We start from the raw sequence: 18,471 nt of genomic DNA, 5'->3' as shown, positions 1-18,471 counted from the left end.
CCGTGGTGCAGCAAGGGCCCTAGACTTTGAGCCAAGGGGGTCTCCAAACAACAGGTGATGGAGTGACACACGGCCTGCTGGGAAGGAGATCTAGGCCCAGCATTTATTCTACAGTAAGAAGTATAATTGCAATTATTCTTCAATCCCTCTCCATGGCCACATTTCTATACACATTCCCAGCATTCATTTGAACATCAAATTGAAACCTGATTTTTAGCTTAGTCGAGCCCAGAAAAAAAGGCAACTTTGTCCCTGCCAAAAATCACAATCTTGCAAAATGGCATCTTTTCCTGATTATCTTAATGTCTACACATGTTTTGAATTGTTAGTGAAGCGTGTAAAGTAAGTATTCACACAGCTTCTCAGCCGGAGAGACTATACCTCTGGAAGAGGCTGAGGTGGAACTCAAGTTCTGTGTGATTAATAAAACCCACTAACATAAAAATAAGAGGCAATCAAGCTCATTACTAAAAGAATTTGCCAAGAGTGTTGTAGCCATTCTGGTGTTGTAGCTCAGGGAGGGGAGAGACTGGCCTTGTAGATAATCTGTCATGTGCCATGACAATTTAAAAATCTCATCCACTCTATGAAAATTAAATAGTTCAAAAAGTGCCTCTGACTCCCTTTATGAATTTTACAGGGCTTTGGGTGGGGGGGTGGATGGAGGGAGGAAGAGTCAATAAAATGTAATTAGTTTAAACCTTATCATTTCTTATAATGGCACAAAAATGAAATTGTAAATCTAACCATGTCTAATAAATTAGTACTGTAACGCTGAGATTAGCCTCTTAGGAATCAAACTCAGTTTAGCATGACTAAAGAGGCCCTATCAAATATGGATGTTCTAGCTATCTGTCATCACTCGAGTCCATCATTCTGGTGAAGTTGCTCATCATGCCAAAGTTCGGAACAGAACGGCTCTGGATGAGGCGTCCGCCGCGCTCTTCGTCCTGGGCGTTTGGGAGCACCCGACAGCAAGCGCCATGTTTTCTCAGAGGTTCACTTCCAACGGATTTCAGGAACTAAAGCCAGCCCCTCAACGGAGGATGCTCTTAGCTAGGCGAGGCCTCCGGGTTCGGCTTGAGGGGTTCCGTCATTCCCACTCTACATACTTCCTGCCATCGCGACTTTCATGGTGGAAGTAATTTCTCTCCCCCAAGAGCTCACTCGTCAACTCAGGCAAGCTCTTCCAGAGCCTTGCCGGCTGATTCATAGTAGTTGTCACTGTCAACATTTCCCCGCTGTGGCATTACTCATCCCTTTTGTTCCCCACACCCCTGCTCTCGTGCTTCCCCTTCTTTACAAGCTTATTGGCAGGGGCGTAAAAGTCCCAGTCCCCAAGAAACACTGGAGGGGGCTGGCATTTGGTCTTGAGGCTGTTGAAGGAGCCGCAGTGTACAATCCTCTTCTCTTGCTCACGGCACCTTTTCTCCCTTTCTTCTGTTCCAGCCCACTTGTATTTCCAGTGCAGCTTCATTTACAGAGCTTGTGTCAGAGATAAGGGCCAGGTACCACCTCTTCCAGGGCGGAATGGCAGGTCACTGTGTGTATGAGGGGGAAATTGGGAAACAGATGATCTAAGTCTTAGATTCTAAGGGCCCCCTCTTCCCACCGGTGAGTTCAGATGTCCCTCCAGGCTGGGTCCAAGACTTCAGCAAGCATTTTGTATTCCTGCTAACTGGCCAATTTCACTGGAAACTCCAGGGACCATGTATCTGCCATCACCGGGTGTGTATCCATACATATATCAATCTATATGAGATTTGTTGTTTATTCACATGCCACCCAATAACTAAAGCTCTGGGCAGCGTACACGGATTCCTCAAATACACATTGTATAAAACAGAAACGACAGGAAAACATCATAAAATTTCACTCGTAAATAACTTAAAACAACTAAGACAGGTTCCTACGGTTCATTCTGTCTGTAACTCACCCAGGGACACTTGTGGCTAATGAAACAGGCTAAAAAGTTAATAAACGAATGAATATAAGAGTTGTGAAACGATTTAGCATAGGCAGTCTTAGCCTAGCACCAAAAGAGTTCGCTCCAGGCAGACCTCAGTGGAGCTGCCGGATTATGGAACAAAACAGGCCACCTTTGTTGCGGCCAAGGATCCCTTAGGCATGGCATTCGAGGAAGGCCCCAGAGGCTGAGCACCGTGTCTGGGTAGATTGTGGCTGGGAGAAGGGTTCCACCAGTACAGTCATTCCAAGCCATGTAGAGCTTTATAGGTTAAAATCAGCACTTATAATCAGGTCTGGAAGCGAACAGAGACCCAATCCAGTTGGTATCACGTGTTTAAACTTATTGTTTCTGGTTACTAACCTGTTGGCTGCTTTTTGCAGAAACTGCTGTATCTCAAGTGGCCTCTAACCCACTTAGAGAGCATTTCAGTAGCCAAACTCAGAGATTACCAGAGTGTAGGTTACTCAGACCAAGGCATCCCTGTCCAGATAGGAGTGAAGCTGGGCTACCAGCCAGAGTTGGTAGAAGGTACTCTCTGTAGTTCACCTGAGCCTCAAATAGCAAAGACAGCTGAAGGAGGACCCAAGCTACAACTGTGCTCCTCCAGAGGGAGTGCAACCCACCCAGAACAAGTTGAGCCAGCGGGACCACCCACCAAGAGCATCCTAGTCTTAGTCTTGTCTGGACTGAGCATCAATTCAGTCCCTCATTCAGTCCAGTGTCTCAGTCAAAAACCAATTTAGTGCACCCATCATCATCTGCTGGAGACGAAAAGGAGAAATAGAGCTGTGTGTCATTAGCATACCATAATTCTGGACAATGCCACTTGGAGTTTTCATGCCTTCATCTGGCATGAAAGAACATGTATCTTTTACTAGCTTAATGTTGAGGGGTATATGTTAATATTGTTTCCTGTGATTCCATTAAGAGTACTCAATATTATTTCTCAGCCACCTCAAAAAGGATTCCTTTTATCCTGAAAGGAAGAATATTGGGCCAGTCAGTGGCTGGGTTCATACAACGCAACAAGCAAATCTGTGTGGTTACGGCAGCTCAAGTCAGTCTGCAGGGCACTGTTAGTTTCCCAAAAGCAGAAAGAGAGTTCATGGTCTTGTTTCCACACTTCTCTACTGCCGCAGTTTGCCATGTCATGTGAACCCACCCCCCCTTAAAGTGTAGACACCAAGCCACCCAAGTTCTGCAAAATGTGATTAATAGGGTTGTTTTTGAATCAATAACATGTGGTATATACCGACCATTACAAGTGAGGAACACTAAGGACAAACATACTTGAATGTATTGCTTTCCATTGGTGTGCGAAGGCTAAAAAAACAACAGATGGGGGGAGACACTTGATGTCTGCACTTCCTCCCCAACTTTTCATATTATTTTATATATCTGTGAATAATCATTTCCCATACTTCTCTTCAAGTATGACGCTTCCTCTCCCTCAGCCTAAGGGCTCCATGAGGTTCCATGAGCCACACCTGCATTTTTTAGAAATACTGCAGGGAAGTTGAGCAATGGAGTTCAACAGCTTTTAATATCAGAAACATTCTAGCCATATTTGTGTCTGGTGGAAGGAAAGCCCTACAGAAGCAGAGCTGTGTTTGTCCCATTGGCGAATGAAGTTGTGCTATGGACAGCTATTGTTTTTGGAACAACAATATAATCTGGGGGGGGGGGGAGAGAGAGAGCAGTTAAGAGAAGGGTGTGAGAGTTTGCCATTTTGTACTTGTCAGGATGGAGGAATAAATCCCGCAGAGAAAAATATTCTGGAATAGAAGTCTTTGGAGAACCTGGAAGGAGGCCAGACGAAATTTCTTCAATTCTTTAATGGGCAGAGAATTTTCTAAATCGTGAAAGTCTATCTATTACTGTGCCAATAAAATCTATACAGAGGAAGGGGACCGATTTCAGGCCAGCTGAAGATTAGGGGATTTTTTCTATGAAGGGCTGCTGCGACAGGAAATTAAGCAGGGGCCTCAGCAGACGGTGGGCAGCCAAACATGGGTAGTTTGTCCCACTGCAGGACATCATTTCCCTCTTCATACCACCCTATCCCTTCTCTTTATCACTCACAAACTGTAAGCACCATTTCCAGGAGAACAAGAAGTGGACCATTCCTGTTGCTCCAGAAGGCCTTCCATGACTCTTTCTAAAGCTGTCTTAGATTGCTGGTATAAATTCCAGGTGAATTCCATGCTGTGTGAACTATTATCTGTCTCCCCTAAATCTAGTCAGCTTCATTGAAAGACATTGCCAAGTTCCAGATTAAATAGCCTCTACCATGGTAAAGTTTCTTTATAGGGAAGGTTCTGCATTTCCTCATCATTTTAATTGCACACCTTTTCCAGCTCCACAATTGCTTTTGAGATACACAGTTCTAATTGCTGCATTTATACACATATTCTGATTGTTAGTTTTATTTTTGGTCGCTTTCCTATTGCTCCCTATCACAGAATTTCCTTTTTCCTAACTGCTGTACCATTCCATCAAGCTAGGGACAGCCTGAGTTTGCTGCCCGAGATGAAGGGCAAGAGAATGCCCCTTCTCATTCCATGTTCAAAGACCCCAACTGGACTAGAGGTTGAATCTCACCCTAAGCAACTACCTCTACTGATAGGGCCGGTCCTGTATCACAATCCTAAATCCCATCTTTAGTGAATCAATGTCAAAGCCAGACTTAACACTTCCATTGAGCTGCATTTGTCATTTTAATGCCCAGGCACCCAAGTTTGGAGACATCCTTTGGGAGAAATCCGTTTTTACCACCCTGAGTAATTACCCCTCTGCAAACATGGCCAACCTAACTTGAGATAATGCACCGACAAACCAAATGAAACTTGGTGCATAGAACTACACATTTGGAGAGAAAATATTCAAAATTCAGATACTGCATCAGAATTAAGGCCCTTTTGTGGTTTACGATTATAGGGTAGCTAAGAGTTACAAGATGTATTCCCCTGAAAAACATGCATGAAATGTCACTGGAGCAATTCCCACACAACAAATCATGACATCTGGTCACTTAAACAGCATCCAATTTCTTGTTGAGACATACACCAAGAAGCTAAACTGATTGTTAACGGCAGTGCCTATGTTATTTCTGCACTGCGAATGCTGTAAAGGTGGAACTGATATCACAGCTGGCTCCTTTTGGACCTGCACTGCGAGTTTAAGATAAAATTCTTATTTCTGTTACAACATGCAGAGCAGTGAAGACTAATTAAGAATGCTGTAAAAGCACTCTAAAAATATAATCCTATCAAATATTTAAAATCCCCTACAGCTCAAATAAGCAGAAAGCAGCAGAGAGGATAACAATTTGCAGTCGTTCTTCAAGAGGAAAAGTTATTTTTAATATCCGTTCCCAAGAAAAGCAAGTCAACAGTAATCCAAAATTCAAATGTAAAACAACTTATCAAAAAAAATTGTACTGATGGACAATCCTATGTTGCCCAGGAGACCCACCCTAAAACATAGTTGAGCTTAACTACAGCTTATTGCAAGCCTGTTTAATAAACCGTGGCTTGAAGTTGGCTTATTTCAGTAAAATTATACATCTGATGTGGACAGTACCTATGCAAACACTTGTATGAATACATTTATTCATCCTTACACTTGTTGTTTTTCTGCAACAAAGTGCTGTAGCTGCTACTCCTTTGAAATTTTCAATGAGTCACATTTACGACTTAGGGTTCAGTAGTAAGACTAAAGTACAATTAAAATTAAGCTTGTTATCTTCACACAGATAGGAGCAGAAGAGTGGAAGTCTGAGGCTCATTCACCAGAGTTCAGTGTTAAATTCAAATGAGGCCAATGTCTGGACATGAAATGGACCTACATAATTAGGTCCCTTTCAGTTTCAGTTCTGTTGTTCTAATTTTGCATTTTTTCATCCTCAAGTGTAAAAATCTGACAAGAACCAAGCACACTGCAGCATTAAGACAAGTAAAAAAAAGACATCACTCATAATCATCTTTTAAATATATTTTAATAATATAACACAAAAAGGCTAACAGCTCTGAAGGACATGATGAGACAATTTCAGTGATGATGCTTCTGCTTATACTGAAGACCACAGTAACCACATGTTCCCGTTTTCGTATCTTTGTCCTGGAAATGAAATGAAAGGGGCAAATGAAGTAAAATTTTATCTTACTTCTGTAAATATAAAATAATATAAGGACTTTTCCGTTCATCTAACAAGCAATACCGAATGCAAAACAATGAGAATAAAGTTTTACAAGACAGAAGGTTGGTCGATACAGTAATAACGAACTGCTGTCCAACAAAGGAAGAGGAAAGACTATCCTTAACAAGTACACGTGTCATTAAAACCACCCATTTCCAAGTCTGCACACCTGCAACCCAGTGGTATATTTGATCTCCCAGGTGCTTGACAATCTCTACTTTTGCAGTTCTGTAGCAGGCAGCAAATTTTTAATAAACCCCAAGTAGGCTGCACTGGGTAGCTCAGTTGGGCATGTTATGCCCCTCCCCCCCCCCGCAAATAGGATATGAAGCCCAATAAAGGACCACACAGAAACATTTCAGTTACATTACCAAGTTTATATACACTTTGGGGTGTCCCAGAGCTCCACCACCGCCGTCACAGAAAATGACTCGACTTTCCACTTCATTCACTTGCTGCTCAGCAATTAAATCAATTGCAAAGTTCTCGTTCACCTATAAAGGCGTAACAGAAAATTGTTCAGTGCCCAATGGCCCAAGATGTACATTTGCTTCAGCTGCAGTGGTTTTACTGCTTCAGCTACCACAAGACCCTGCAGTGAAAACAGGCAGAACTAATTGACTGGGCCGGTATCTATGGGATGCAAGTAGCTCTCCTTAGATTTCGAAGGCCTTTATCTTCTCACTCCCCAGTGCTGTCCCCTTCCACCCACAACAGATATTGCACAGTGACAGCACTGGGGCAAGTGGAAAGGGCAGGGACCCCACTGCACCCTGAGATTAAGGAATTAGGGCACAGGGAGAAAGCAAAATACAGCTTCATATGTTTTAGAGAAGACTCTTTCCACCGAGGAAATGACTATAAGCATGTGTCATTATCCTGTGTGTTGGAGACAAGGGCACAAAGTAGGTACTTACTTCCATTATGTGGTGGGAATGTGAAAATGAGATTTTGGAAAGCATTTTCAAGGAAATTAGCAAAATAATAAATTTAGATATTGGAGCAGACCCTGGAATTGCATGATTGTCTTTACTGCATCAAAGGAAAAGGAAGTGGAATAGTAAAGAGCTAATAAATTTATTAACAGCCATAAGATTAGTAATAGTAAAGAACTGGATGGAAAATCGTGATGTCCAACTAAGTGAATAGTGTAAGGAAATTCAGAAAATAGCTGTTAATGACAAGTTAATGTGTAGCTGTAGTATTCAGGTAAAAAAGGCCGACAAATAAGAATAATTTGAATGACATTCAGGGGTTGTTCACTGAATACGTATTAATAAAGGGGAAGGGTATTACACCTTCATATGATTCAATTCGATTTTGGATGGGGAAGCGGTCTGCCTAAGAGAGGGGAAGCAACAAAGAAGAAAAGTAGGAGTGTGATAGGAATAAATATTTATCACGTAGCCAAAGGTTCCAGTGTGGAGGTGCACCTTTTGTGTTCGGTATTACATAAATTCCTAATTGTTTAGATTGGTATGATTCTATTTGTACTATACGTTTTTCCTCTTTGTTCTTATTGATGTGCTATGGTATGGTATTGTAAATTGCTATTATCCTAACAGGAAGAGAGTCCAAAGAGCTACAAGCTACACAGCAGGCCTGCAGGCTACATAATACAAACTATACTTTAAAATTTAATTGTTTTTGTCAATTCTGTAGACTGTTACAGTGGTAGCTACCTCAGCCCAATCTCACCCACTCCCTCTGCAGTTCCCCACCAGATATCAGCACTTCCAGATATCAATTTTACCTCTTTCTGTCGCCCAACAAATCGAACCCGCCTGTAGTCATTCTCCTCATAAACCTGAAATAAAAGTAGGGATATATCAATCACAAAAGGAAAAAATTTTGATTCTGATTGAGTTTGGAGTAGGGGTTGAAGAAAAAACTGGCAAAGAACAGGCCAGCAAGTTTACACACATTTCCAGATATTCTGAAGCTACACAGTTCAAGAGAACTGGCATGAAATATATCCTACAATAAATGGGAAAGAGTTTTAGGCCACCACATTCTACAGCATGAATGGCACTAGATTTAGACAAATATTCCAGTTTGACTGTTTTGTTTGAGTTACAACCTAAAATTTTAACTAGTTTTTATGTCACTTATATCTTCTTTGAAAAGATACTTCTGTGGGTATTCTACCTTGCCTGCTAGCATTTCTCATACCTTTAGATTTGTCCAGTTAATAAAAGATAGTGAAGACTGATTGAGTAATGAACAGGAGATCCCTTAGTAGGTTATAGAAACAGAAACAGAGCAAGTCAGAAGGGGCCTCCCAGGCCATCTACTCTGACTCCTGGCTCTAGCCAGCTTCACTCACAACATGTCTACTGTCTTACAGTGCTTTTATTATGCTACCTAGAAGATGAAGTGATAAAGATAGATTTCAAACCAGTAGTTAGCCCACTTAATTGCAGCAAAGATTTGAATTTCAAGTTATTGGGAAATATTCCTTTATTTTCTTATTCGTATTTAAAATATGGCACATTGCAGTTATGTTAAAATTAGCATGCCTCTTGGGAAATCATAGGAAGCAAATGCAGAGAACATGATAAAGAAAATGATTTTGTTGCATTTTGGATTAACAAATATCAAGATTGGGCTGGGGGTCACTATCTTGCTTTATTGTGCTCTATACAGATTGGAAATTTTTTCACTGACTTTTGTAATTTAAGATCAAAGATTAGAAAGCAAAAAGGGTGGGGGGGACAAACAAGAATTTGACACATATGATGTTGCAGCCTATCAGATAAAACAATAATCAGTCTATCTGCAGACTAAACAAGCAAACATTGTTTTTGCTGCAATTCAGAAAACAGTTACCAAAAAACCAGATGTATCTATGTTTTGCACTTTAACAGATAGCCAAAACATGTAAAGTTGAAACCACAAAAAGGAACATTATAGGTTTATGGCTAAAAGCAACATCAAGTCCTAACATCATACTGAAACAGAATAGGCTCATTCTCTATAAAAAAACAGACACTGAAGTGGAGATCCCTGTGACCAATTAATACAGTTTCACCTTCCAAAATAAGGAAACTATTTAGTAACATTTCTTCCCTGCCTTTTCAGTATTTCCTCTGAAAAATGGAGTGAACTAAATTATCACTAATTATCACATCCAAATGTTTCCTAGGGAGAATGAGGAGAAGACAAAGGAAATGTTTGAATGTAGTAATTCAGTTACTTCCATTTTACAGCCTTCATATTTTAAAATATAGTAAAAGCAAACTAAAAAGCATGGTTTCATGTCAGGTAAGTCACTCTACTCACAGCCTACTCCAAAACACAGTTACTGAATTCAGTAGGATGGTCATGCTGATTTCATAAGCAATCAACTTCTTTCAACTCCTCCTTAATTCATAAGTTAACTAGCCTTTTTTTCTCCTGCAAGGAACCCAAGGTAGTTTAACTAAGTCCCTCTCTCTTCACAGTTCTATGAAGTAGGGCCAAAGCTACCCAGTGAGTCTCATAGCTGAATGGAGAATGGAACCTAATTATTCTCAAGTCCCAAACCAACAATCTATGCACGCCACATGGTTTCTCCCTCGACAGTACCCCATATGTAGGATGCCTTCCGATACGAGACTTGCCTTGCACCAAACATGACCCTTTGTCATCAAATCTACCTGTTTTTAGGATGCAACAGTTTCCACTTGCAGCAATCCCTTTTCTTTTAAACACTGGGAACATATCTTGAACTTCTTTTTCCTATGCTAGCCATGCTGGAAGTTCTGCAAACTCAGAAGTGGCACACTGGCATATACTGATAAAAGACAAAGGATAAAGCACACAAACCAAAGTAATACTGTTTAAAATCCCACTGTGGTTACTCAAGGATATGCACAATTTTACCACTGCATAAAGTGAAGCTTGCAAGTATTTAACACTGCCTTGTTTATGCCAGTTATAAAAAAAATCTCCTTTTTAAAGCACCATGCCAATTTTATCCAAATCCACAAAAGAAAGCCTACACCAGCATTAACAGCAACTTCTGTTGCAGACACCACCCATAGCCTGAGCCCCTTCTGCTGCTTAGGTCCGGCCTCTTTATATTTAAGCCACGCTGAATGCCCTGACAGAAAAAAAATAGGTATAAATGCGGCAAAACCAGTAGATAAAATCGAACGCGGGTGTGGCACTGAGAGTGTGGGACCGGGACTCCAGCCGGGAGGTCGAGATCCGACTCCTGCTTCACCCAGGAAAACTCCCTCGTCGGCTTTGTTCCAGTCACAGGCCTTCTGCCTGGTCTACCTCGCGGGGTTGTTGTTCTTGTGAGAACAAACGGAGCGGAGGCGCTGATAAGCCGCTTCAGGGGGGATATACGTGCAGTGCAACATTCTTAACATTATTATTTTGAATAATAACGGAGGTCACACGCGAGCAGCCCTACAGACAGAGCCAGCCTGGGGAGCGGACCAAGGGCCGCAGCAGCCCGGGAAGCGCGCTGCCGGCCGGGCTCACCTGCCCCGTGTGCGTCACCTTCTCGCCCGTCGGGGACGTCACCACGCCGTAGCGCCTCCCCAGCGCGGGCCCGCCGCCCCTCGCCACGGCCAGGCCTGCCCGGAAGGCCCTCCGCAAGGGTAGCGCGGCCGCCGCCATGTCGGACGCTGCCCCAGCGCCGCCCGCGCACGCACGGGGCGCCTCCGCGCACGCGCGCACGCTCGAGCGGCACCCAAACCCCACCCCGACGCGTGACGTCAGGAGAGGCGCGACGCCGCGACGCCGGAGAGCGCGTCGGAGGAGATCCCGTGCCCGCCTTGCGCTGCCGCGGGCGTCCTTTGGCCCGCCGCGGGGCAAAGTGAGTCTGCAGGCGCGCTCCGTTTCTCTCCGTGGCGGCTGCCAGGAAGCCCCCGCGGTCGGGGGAGCGAACCGCCGGGGGGGTTCAGTGACGGGACCTGAAGCGGCCTAATCCGCGCCTTGGCCTTAACGTTCCGGACGGCACGAGCGAGGTACTGCGCGTGCGCATGCACTGAGGCTCATGGGGGAGGGGTGCGTTATGGCTGAGCGCGCATGCGCCCTTTGCCCAGAGTCTGTTGCACGGGCCACTTCGCTTAGCGCCTTGCGATGATTTTGCCGGATCCTTCTCCCAAGGAGCGGAAAAGATGCCTGCGCCAGCCTTTGCACTTGTTGCGGGCGTAAATGCTACTGAGTTCCGTAGAAGTCAGGCCCACGTAAGGGTGGCACAGGATTGCAGCCTTGCGTAGAAGCCATTTGAGAGCCAGGGTGGTGCAGTGGTTAAGCCTCGGGCGATCTGGGCTGCAGTCGCCGCTCAGCCAGGGAGCCAGCTGGTGACTTGGAGCCAGACACAGAATCTCAGCCCAACCTGCCTCACAGGGTTTTATTGTGGGGGTGAGTGAGTAAGAGCAGGAGGAAGAGAAGAGAATGATGTAATCCGCTTTGAGTTCTTTGTAAGAAAAAAGTGGGGTATAAATCTAACAATAGACCGCCCTTAACGGGCCTGAATTGTAGGTCATTTTGCAACAGATTGGATCTATGTATCAGATTATTGCCTTTATTTAGTTGACTTACTCATTTTCTTTTCTCTCCCCACCCCCCCAAAGCCTGTGCACCATGGCCTCTCTTCTAATGCGGAATGCAGTGGCTGCTGCAGTCAAGTCAGTGTCGTTCCTGAACTGCTGCTCGGCTCCCCGCTTGTTCTCCTCGTGGCTTCTGGGACGCTCAAGCCTTGGTAGCCCATCGCTCGCCTTAACGGCCACCAAGCTGCATCGCGTGGATTTGCAGCCCTTTCTCGCAGATCTCCCGCCGGTCAACTTGCAGCCAGTTGCTGGAATGAAATGCAAGGTGGTCCTCCGAAGACGCTGCAAGGACTGTTTCTTTGTCCGCAGGCGTGGCAATTTGTTTATACTTTGTAAAACGCACCCTCGGCATAAGCAGAGGAAGTTAGGAGGTCTTAGAAGCAAGGAAGATCCAGACCGAAGAAGTTTGATTGATCAACTAAGAAAAAAATTCAGATGAGCCTGTGTTGATTTTTGTAGGGGCCATGTTTTCCACGAAAGTGTCAATGATTAAATGCTGCTTGCTTCAAGAGTGCCTATGTATGTTATGTATAAAGTGTCAAACTGCATAAACATTTCTTAATCCAACAAACTAATTTGCTGTCACTTTGAAAGCAATATTTAAATATGGCCAGTTAGTCCCATTGATGTTTATTTCCCAAATACATGGTCAGGATTAGACTATCAACGAAATGACATAATTCAGCTGCAAGTTTCTCTGGAAAATAGATGAGTTTAAATGTGTACACAAGTCTATCCCATCCAAATAAATGTTGCTGGGCTTGTGCCCATAATCTTATGTTTCAATACAGCATCTGAAGTTGGAATAACTTACATATAGACGTACGTTTAAGTGTTCTATAAATACAGGAAATGTTTAGTATAAAAATAAAACTTAACCCAAAGATGGAGGAGTTGTTTGTTTGTTTTTTGGTTTTGTTTTGTCCCATTTCATTGGAGGGCTTGGTAATGATATGTATTAAGCCCTCCCTCAAAGGAACTACTGCAATAGACAAAGTAATTTCTTTGGTGCTTAACTTGAAATCTGTATTCACAGTTTGTCTTTTTTTATATGGAAGGCAACTGCAAATGTATTAATATAACCTTATTGAATGAAGAGAAGCTGCATGTGAGTTCAACAAAAATGCTTTTCACTCCAGAGACAGAAAGCTCAAAAGTGCTGCTAAGTCCAGAGAAATACGTCTAGGACTATAAGACAGTTAAATTCTTAAAGATGCAACTCTATGTATATTTAGATAGGGGAAAAGTTCTTTTACTAAGACTTTTACTTAAATGAAACAGTCAATTTTGTAAACTTAGAAAAAGACACACATAAAAGGGCACATTTTCTTTTTGGCTTTGTTAATCCCTAGATGGTCCAGCTCATAATCGTGCCAACATGATGTAATTAATGTTGGACTGGGATTCAGGAGATCATGGTTGGAGCCCCCATTTGGCCATGAAATTCACTGGGAAGCTTTGGGTGATCACTGACTCAACCTAATGGGATAAAATGGAGAGAAGTAAGACAGCTTGGGTTCCTTGCAAGAAGAAAAGGGGTGAGATAAAATTGCAATAGTCATTCTTGAACATATTCATGGCACATTTTGCAAATCAACCTTAACACCATACAGTCCTTTCCCATTTGTGGAAAGGAAAATACTCTCTCCTAAGCTTGGATTTGTTGGTGTAGAATCCCCTTCCCTAACCTTGTGCCTTCCCTGGAATGCAGTCAGTGGCTCTGCTGGATGGGAATGTTGGGAGTTGTGATCCAAATGCCTCTGAAGGCCACCAGGTTGGGGAAGGCTGCTGCAGAAAATACCAAGACTGGGCCACAAATGAACGTAAGGAGAGCCCTGCAGGATCAGACCAAGAGTCTATCCAGTGCAGCATTCTGTTTACACAGTGAGCAGCCAGCTGCCCAGACAAAACCCCTATGCAGGGCATAGGTTCAACAACACTCTCTTCCCCATGTTCCCCAACAACTGGTGTACTCATGCATGCGGCTTCAGAAGCTCCTGGTAGCATATAGCCATAAAGACTTGGTTGCCACTGATCGCTTTCTCCATGAATTTATCTACTGTCGATGCCAGGTGAACCTCTCTGGGGAGCGAATTCCATAACTGGAGTGCCACCGTGGAGAATTTTTAAGTATGCATGGAATCCATCGCTCTTGGAAAGGATATCACAGCTAAGGTATTTCCACAGCATAAAAAGCAGCCAAAAATAATCAGTCTTAATAACGTTGAAGATGAAGCAGCAAGAGCTGAATGGTATTGATATGAATTGTATACTTCACTAATGCCTGCAGCAACAGTGTCACTCAGATAGCTAGTGAAATGAGAAATAGCTTGTTCAAAAGAATTGTGAAGTTTAATGGCAGGATCTCCTCAATCACTGAAGAATCAACTACCATTGATTTTTTAAAAAGTTCACTGATTATCTATGCACAAGTTCTTGTCCCACACTGTGCAATGAGTTCTCCTGTAAGTTTGTTTCTTAGCGCAGCAAAGAGGAATTTTCAACTCATTCCTCCAACATCTCCATTTTTTAGGAATGACAGAGAAGCATCTGAATGAACGTTTGATTTTTGCAGCTTGTGATCTTTGCTGCTGTAATATTAAGAAATCATTCTGGAGGCAGGACATGGTTGAAATATAGGTATTTCTCTGTTACCATGTGGCACCGAGCCAATCATTGACTTGAAACATCAGCTGCACATGTTGTCTCTGGAATCAGCCAATTCAGATCTTTGACTGACAGCTTGTATGTTTTGGACCATGCTCCACCGCACCCCAAAATACTAGAGATCTAGATGGAGGTGCAAAGATTCTTGAACTAAAATTGTTAACTACTGAAAAAGTGTTAAGTATAATGTGGATAGTTTCCCATTGTAGATCAGCGTATTTCATTTGGGAAGGTTTTGAAACCTTGGTGCTTCATTTTCTTGAAGCTAAAAGTGATTGCAACAGAGATGAAAAATAGAGATCCATGATGGATGGTTTACAAAGGAAGATCAGTCAAAATTTAGTGGACTTTGGAGTGATGTGTGATGCCTTCCAAGAATGGTTGGAACTGAGCCTAGATTTACAAGATGACATGGCTTTATATGAAGACAGTAAAAGGAGAGAAAATATTGTTAAAATATTTGAGGACAGAAAGGAAAGTCACGGACCGTATTATGAAAATGTCATCAATGTGTCAGAAACATTCAAAGGCATTATCCTCCAGTAAAAGGATAAAAAATGAACCTCCAATCTATCCAAAAGCTATCTAAAGGCATCCATTGCAAAAAGACTGCAGGATAATTAAGAATGTGATTTACCAAAATTCACCTAAATACTAAGACCCCGAGCAAGGGCTAAAAGATGCAGTTTGCCATCCACATTTACCAAGAAAGTTGTTTGAAATTTGATGAGAAAGAAGCATGAAATTTGGCCAGAATGCCTTGACTGAATGAGTCAAATGATTGGTGGACTGCATGACAGAAAGGTCCCGGAAGAATTGTTACCATCAAAAACATCACTTGACACTATACCTGCGTCTTCACCTGAATGTGAATGGGCTTTTCAGAGCGGAATCGTATTTTGACTCCATCAAGGTCAAGTTGAGCAACACTGCCTCAGCGCAGCTGTTGCTTGCAATATTTGGCCCATCTTACTCAGTCAGACCCGACAACATACACCCGGTCGAAATACGCCCGGTTAATGCTTCACATTCGGCAGCAGCTACGCAAAGCAAAGAATGAAGCCAGAAAAACAAAGCCAATGAAAACACGATGCAGCTTTGGAACATCTTTAACTATCAAATACCTGAGTTATATCTAATGGGTTAGATTAGATTAGTGTTTATCCACTCTTTTGATACTTTTCATTGTAATTTAATCACCTTATATGCACAGGGAAACATAATCCAAGAGTTCCGGTCCGTTTTTTCTCCAGAAAAAAAGAGGTGTGTGTGTGTAAAAACAAGCTTTCTTCTCTGACTTTCTGCCCTCCAACAGGTAGATATGTAACTAGGTCAACTGAAAGGATCCTGCAGCTTATGTATATTAATGAGTTTAAGGCTAAAGCGGCAGCGGAAACACTGCTCTAGTTGCTGAATAAGGACAATGTCTCCTTAGTAATGACAGGTGAGGGGGGAATCTGTCTGAAGCATCCTGCTGGGGGAACTCTGTCAGACCATATCAGTGGGGATGCACCAAAGTTCGCTAACTGACAGATGCCTCCTTCCCAGGCACCAGCCATTTCCCTGAATCGCCCAGGAAGTGTTCAGTTCCTTCTCTTTGAGGAACATAGGAAGGTTTGGCAGGAGCGAGAGGAATATTTCTTGGTGGCGGGTGGACGCACATGCATTCCCTTCTGGGACAGCTTTTCAGTACTCATGGAAGTGATTCCATGGCTGGATGGTCAGTGGCTGCAAATACCAATCCAGGAAGAGACAAGAACACTTATTAGCAGCTTTTTCTTTTTTTAGAAGAAGCCATGACACTTGAACTGTAATAAAACTGATATATACAGTAGATGTATCCTTATGCTAAGGGTGTTGCTAGGCAGTCGAAAGATTTGGGTCTCCCATCCCCCACAGCCTGTTACACTGGCCCAGCTTACAGACTGGGCCCAGCTGGGTCCAGCTTACAGACCACTGCCAAGTCCCAGAAGACTCATGAAATGTGATCAAGTCTCACAAGGTTTAATTGTGATCAAACAGGACTTTAGGTGGGGGATAATAGGAAAGATCCATCCTTAAGACTGCAACCCAATCAAGGTCCGGCGAGATCTGCTCATTCACCAGCCACTGCCAGCTTTCTCTTGCGATGGAAGGGTGTCGGCTGCTGCCCTTCACTCAACAGTCTGGAATTTCGACAGCAGGGCAGCCGATGAGAGGAGAGCCTGCTGGGGACCTTCCTAGTTCTCTAGCCAGGCAGCATGAGGAAGGGCCAGGTCCCTTCTGGCTGAACAAACACCCAGGATCTCTGTGTCTGGGCACTTACGGAACTGTCCCCCAGGAACCTTGCTAAAAAGCAGAAGTCCAATGGGGACTTCCAGGCAGAAGGCTTCTAGTGCTGCCAACCTAAAGGCACGGTGCAGCTAACTAATCTTCTGTGCAAGGGGAAAAAAGATAGATGACACAGGAGGGTTTTGAGTGGAGGACTTCTTTGTCTAGACCCCCCATAAAGATGTTTTGGGAAGGAGGCAGGCAGTGGCACAACGAAAGCTTTGCCCAGAAGCAACCTAAGTGTGAGTATCTTCCGGATGAATTGCACAACTTACTTGGTTATGTAGGCAATGAGAGCTCTGGAGCGAAGTGGTAAAGGGTTGAGAACTTCTCTTGTTGTTATGAGCCATCAAACCTTGAGCTGAAAGCTCTCCAGATTGTCTTGGCCTTGACACCCTGGGAAGCGCCTATAAACTCAAGGCTGTGGCTTCTTTGATGGACTCGATCCATCTCCGACGTAGTCTTCCTCTTGTTCTGCCTTCTGCTTTCCCTGGCATGACGATCTTCTCCAGCAAGTCTTCTCATGTTGTGCCCAAAATATAGAATATTTCATTCTGAGTTTGTTTGTTTGTTTGTTTGTTTGTTTGTTTGTTTTGGGGGGGTGGGATGGGTGGCCTGGCACTTTCTCTCCCATACCCAGAGCCATCATTATGGGAGGTGGAAGAATGGTCTATAATAATAAATACATAGATAGATTTCATGACCAACCTCACAGCCACTGGATCATTATCCGACACCTGCAGTCGGTGGCCCAGAAATTCAGAAGCAAAGTAGCAACTGGTTTACCTGAAGAGTGAACTTCTATCTGTTGCATTGTATTTTCAATATCTTGTTTATCTCCTCAAAGCTTAATAGCTGGGGCATAAATACTCCAAAAAAGTAAGCATGATCTGCTTCATCTTCTCCTCAACCCCTGCATGCCATATGCCCCAACCCTAGCCTTGTGGGGTCCCATATGAGTTAGAAACAACACATGTGCAAAACACTTTGAATGCAAAGTGCATCGTATCAGTGCAAAGTATTATTCTTGGCCACTAGCTGCCTAATTCAAAAATTCAGTCCCAGTGGGTGATATTATCATCCTTTTATTTTCTTTCTTTATTTAAAGTTTTTAGTCCTTCACTAAAGTCCCAGTTAAAAGGCTCTTGAACAACTTGGAAAACCCTCTTGGAGAGCCATTGGCAGTTGAAACAAACACATAATCTGACCCAAGGAAGTGTGAGAAACCAGCTTTGGGGTACAAATCTGTTGGATTTCTGGGTGCTGATCCTGGGACTTTCTCACAGCCTTGGGTCCGATTTGGCATTGCACACACTGAATGTTTGTGCAGGTGCCCGCCAGGAACTGAGACCACACAAATGCTGCACAAGCAGGGTCTCTCTTCTGCACACAGGACTTGTGGGCTTTGCATGTGCTGTGGACGGAGCTTGCTGGGTACGTCAAGAGGCATTCCAGCAGCGTTTGCAAGTGTGCACAGACCTCCTCGCAGCTCAGCTTGTTCCCTAAGCCAGGACCTAGCCTGAGAAAGAAGCCCAGTGAACAGAAGGCAGCCAGACTCTTCTCTTTTCTCTTCTCTTCTCAAAAGTGGAACCAGCTGCCTACAAAGGTGGTGGGCTCTCCCACACTAGAGACATTCAAACAGAAACTGGACAGCCATCTGAGTGGGATGGTGTAAACTGGTGTCTTGCAACAGCAGGGGGTTGTACCCGATGGCCTTCATGGCCCCTTCCAACTCTACTATTCTATGATTCTATGACAGTGGAACCAGCTGCCTGGAG

At 43.5% G+C, this 18,471-nt stretch overlaps 1 protein-coding gene across 1 annotated transcript; it reads right to left on the bottom strand.

Moving 5' to 3' along the window:
• Positions 1–5,947: 5,947 nt before the first annotated feature.
• Positions 5,948–10,797, bottom strand: NDUFS6 (NADH:ubiquinone oxidoreductase subunit S6). The gene is made up of 4 exons (XM_044442953.1): positions 10,641–10,797; positions 7,921–7,974; positions 6,539–6,661; positions 5,948–6,088 (listed from the first exon to the last, which is right to left on the bottom strand). The coding sequence occupies exons 1-4, from the start codon at positions 10,776–10,778 to the stop codon at positions 6,020–6,022; spliced, it is 384 nt and encodes a 127-aa protein (XP_044298888.1). The 5' UTR covers positions 10,779–10,797; the 3' UTR covers positions 5,948–6,019.
• Between the last annotated feature and the right edge of the window lie 7,674 nt (positions 10,798–18,471).

This window comes from Varanus komodoensis, unplaced genomic scaffold (assembly GCF_004798865.1).
Source record: "Varanus komodoensis strain SLA01 unplaced genomic scaffold, ASM479886v1 scaffold40, whole genome shotgun sequence".
Taxonomy (NCBI): domain Eukaryota; kingdom Metazoa; phylum Chordata; class Lepidosauria; order Squamata; family Varanidae; genus Varanus; species Varanus komodoensis.
This window is presented reverse-complemented; position numbering and strand designations above follow the sequence as displayed.

Bases quoted from the DNA above. Each gene is read 5' to 3' on its own strand.
- NDUFS6 (XM_044442953.1), bottom strand. From the start codon at position 10,778: ATGGCGGCGGCCGCGCTACCCTTGCGGAGGGCCTTCCGGGCAGGCCTG. The intron at 6,662-7,920 runs GTAAAATTGATA...ACGCCTTTATAG, and splicing joins TTGTTGGGCGACAGAAAGAG to GTGAACGAGAACTTTGCAAT. The intron at 6,089-6,538 runs GTAATGTAACTG...TTTCATTTCCAG, and splicing joins CCAAAGTGTATATAAACTTG to GACAAAGATACGAAAACGGG.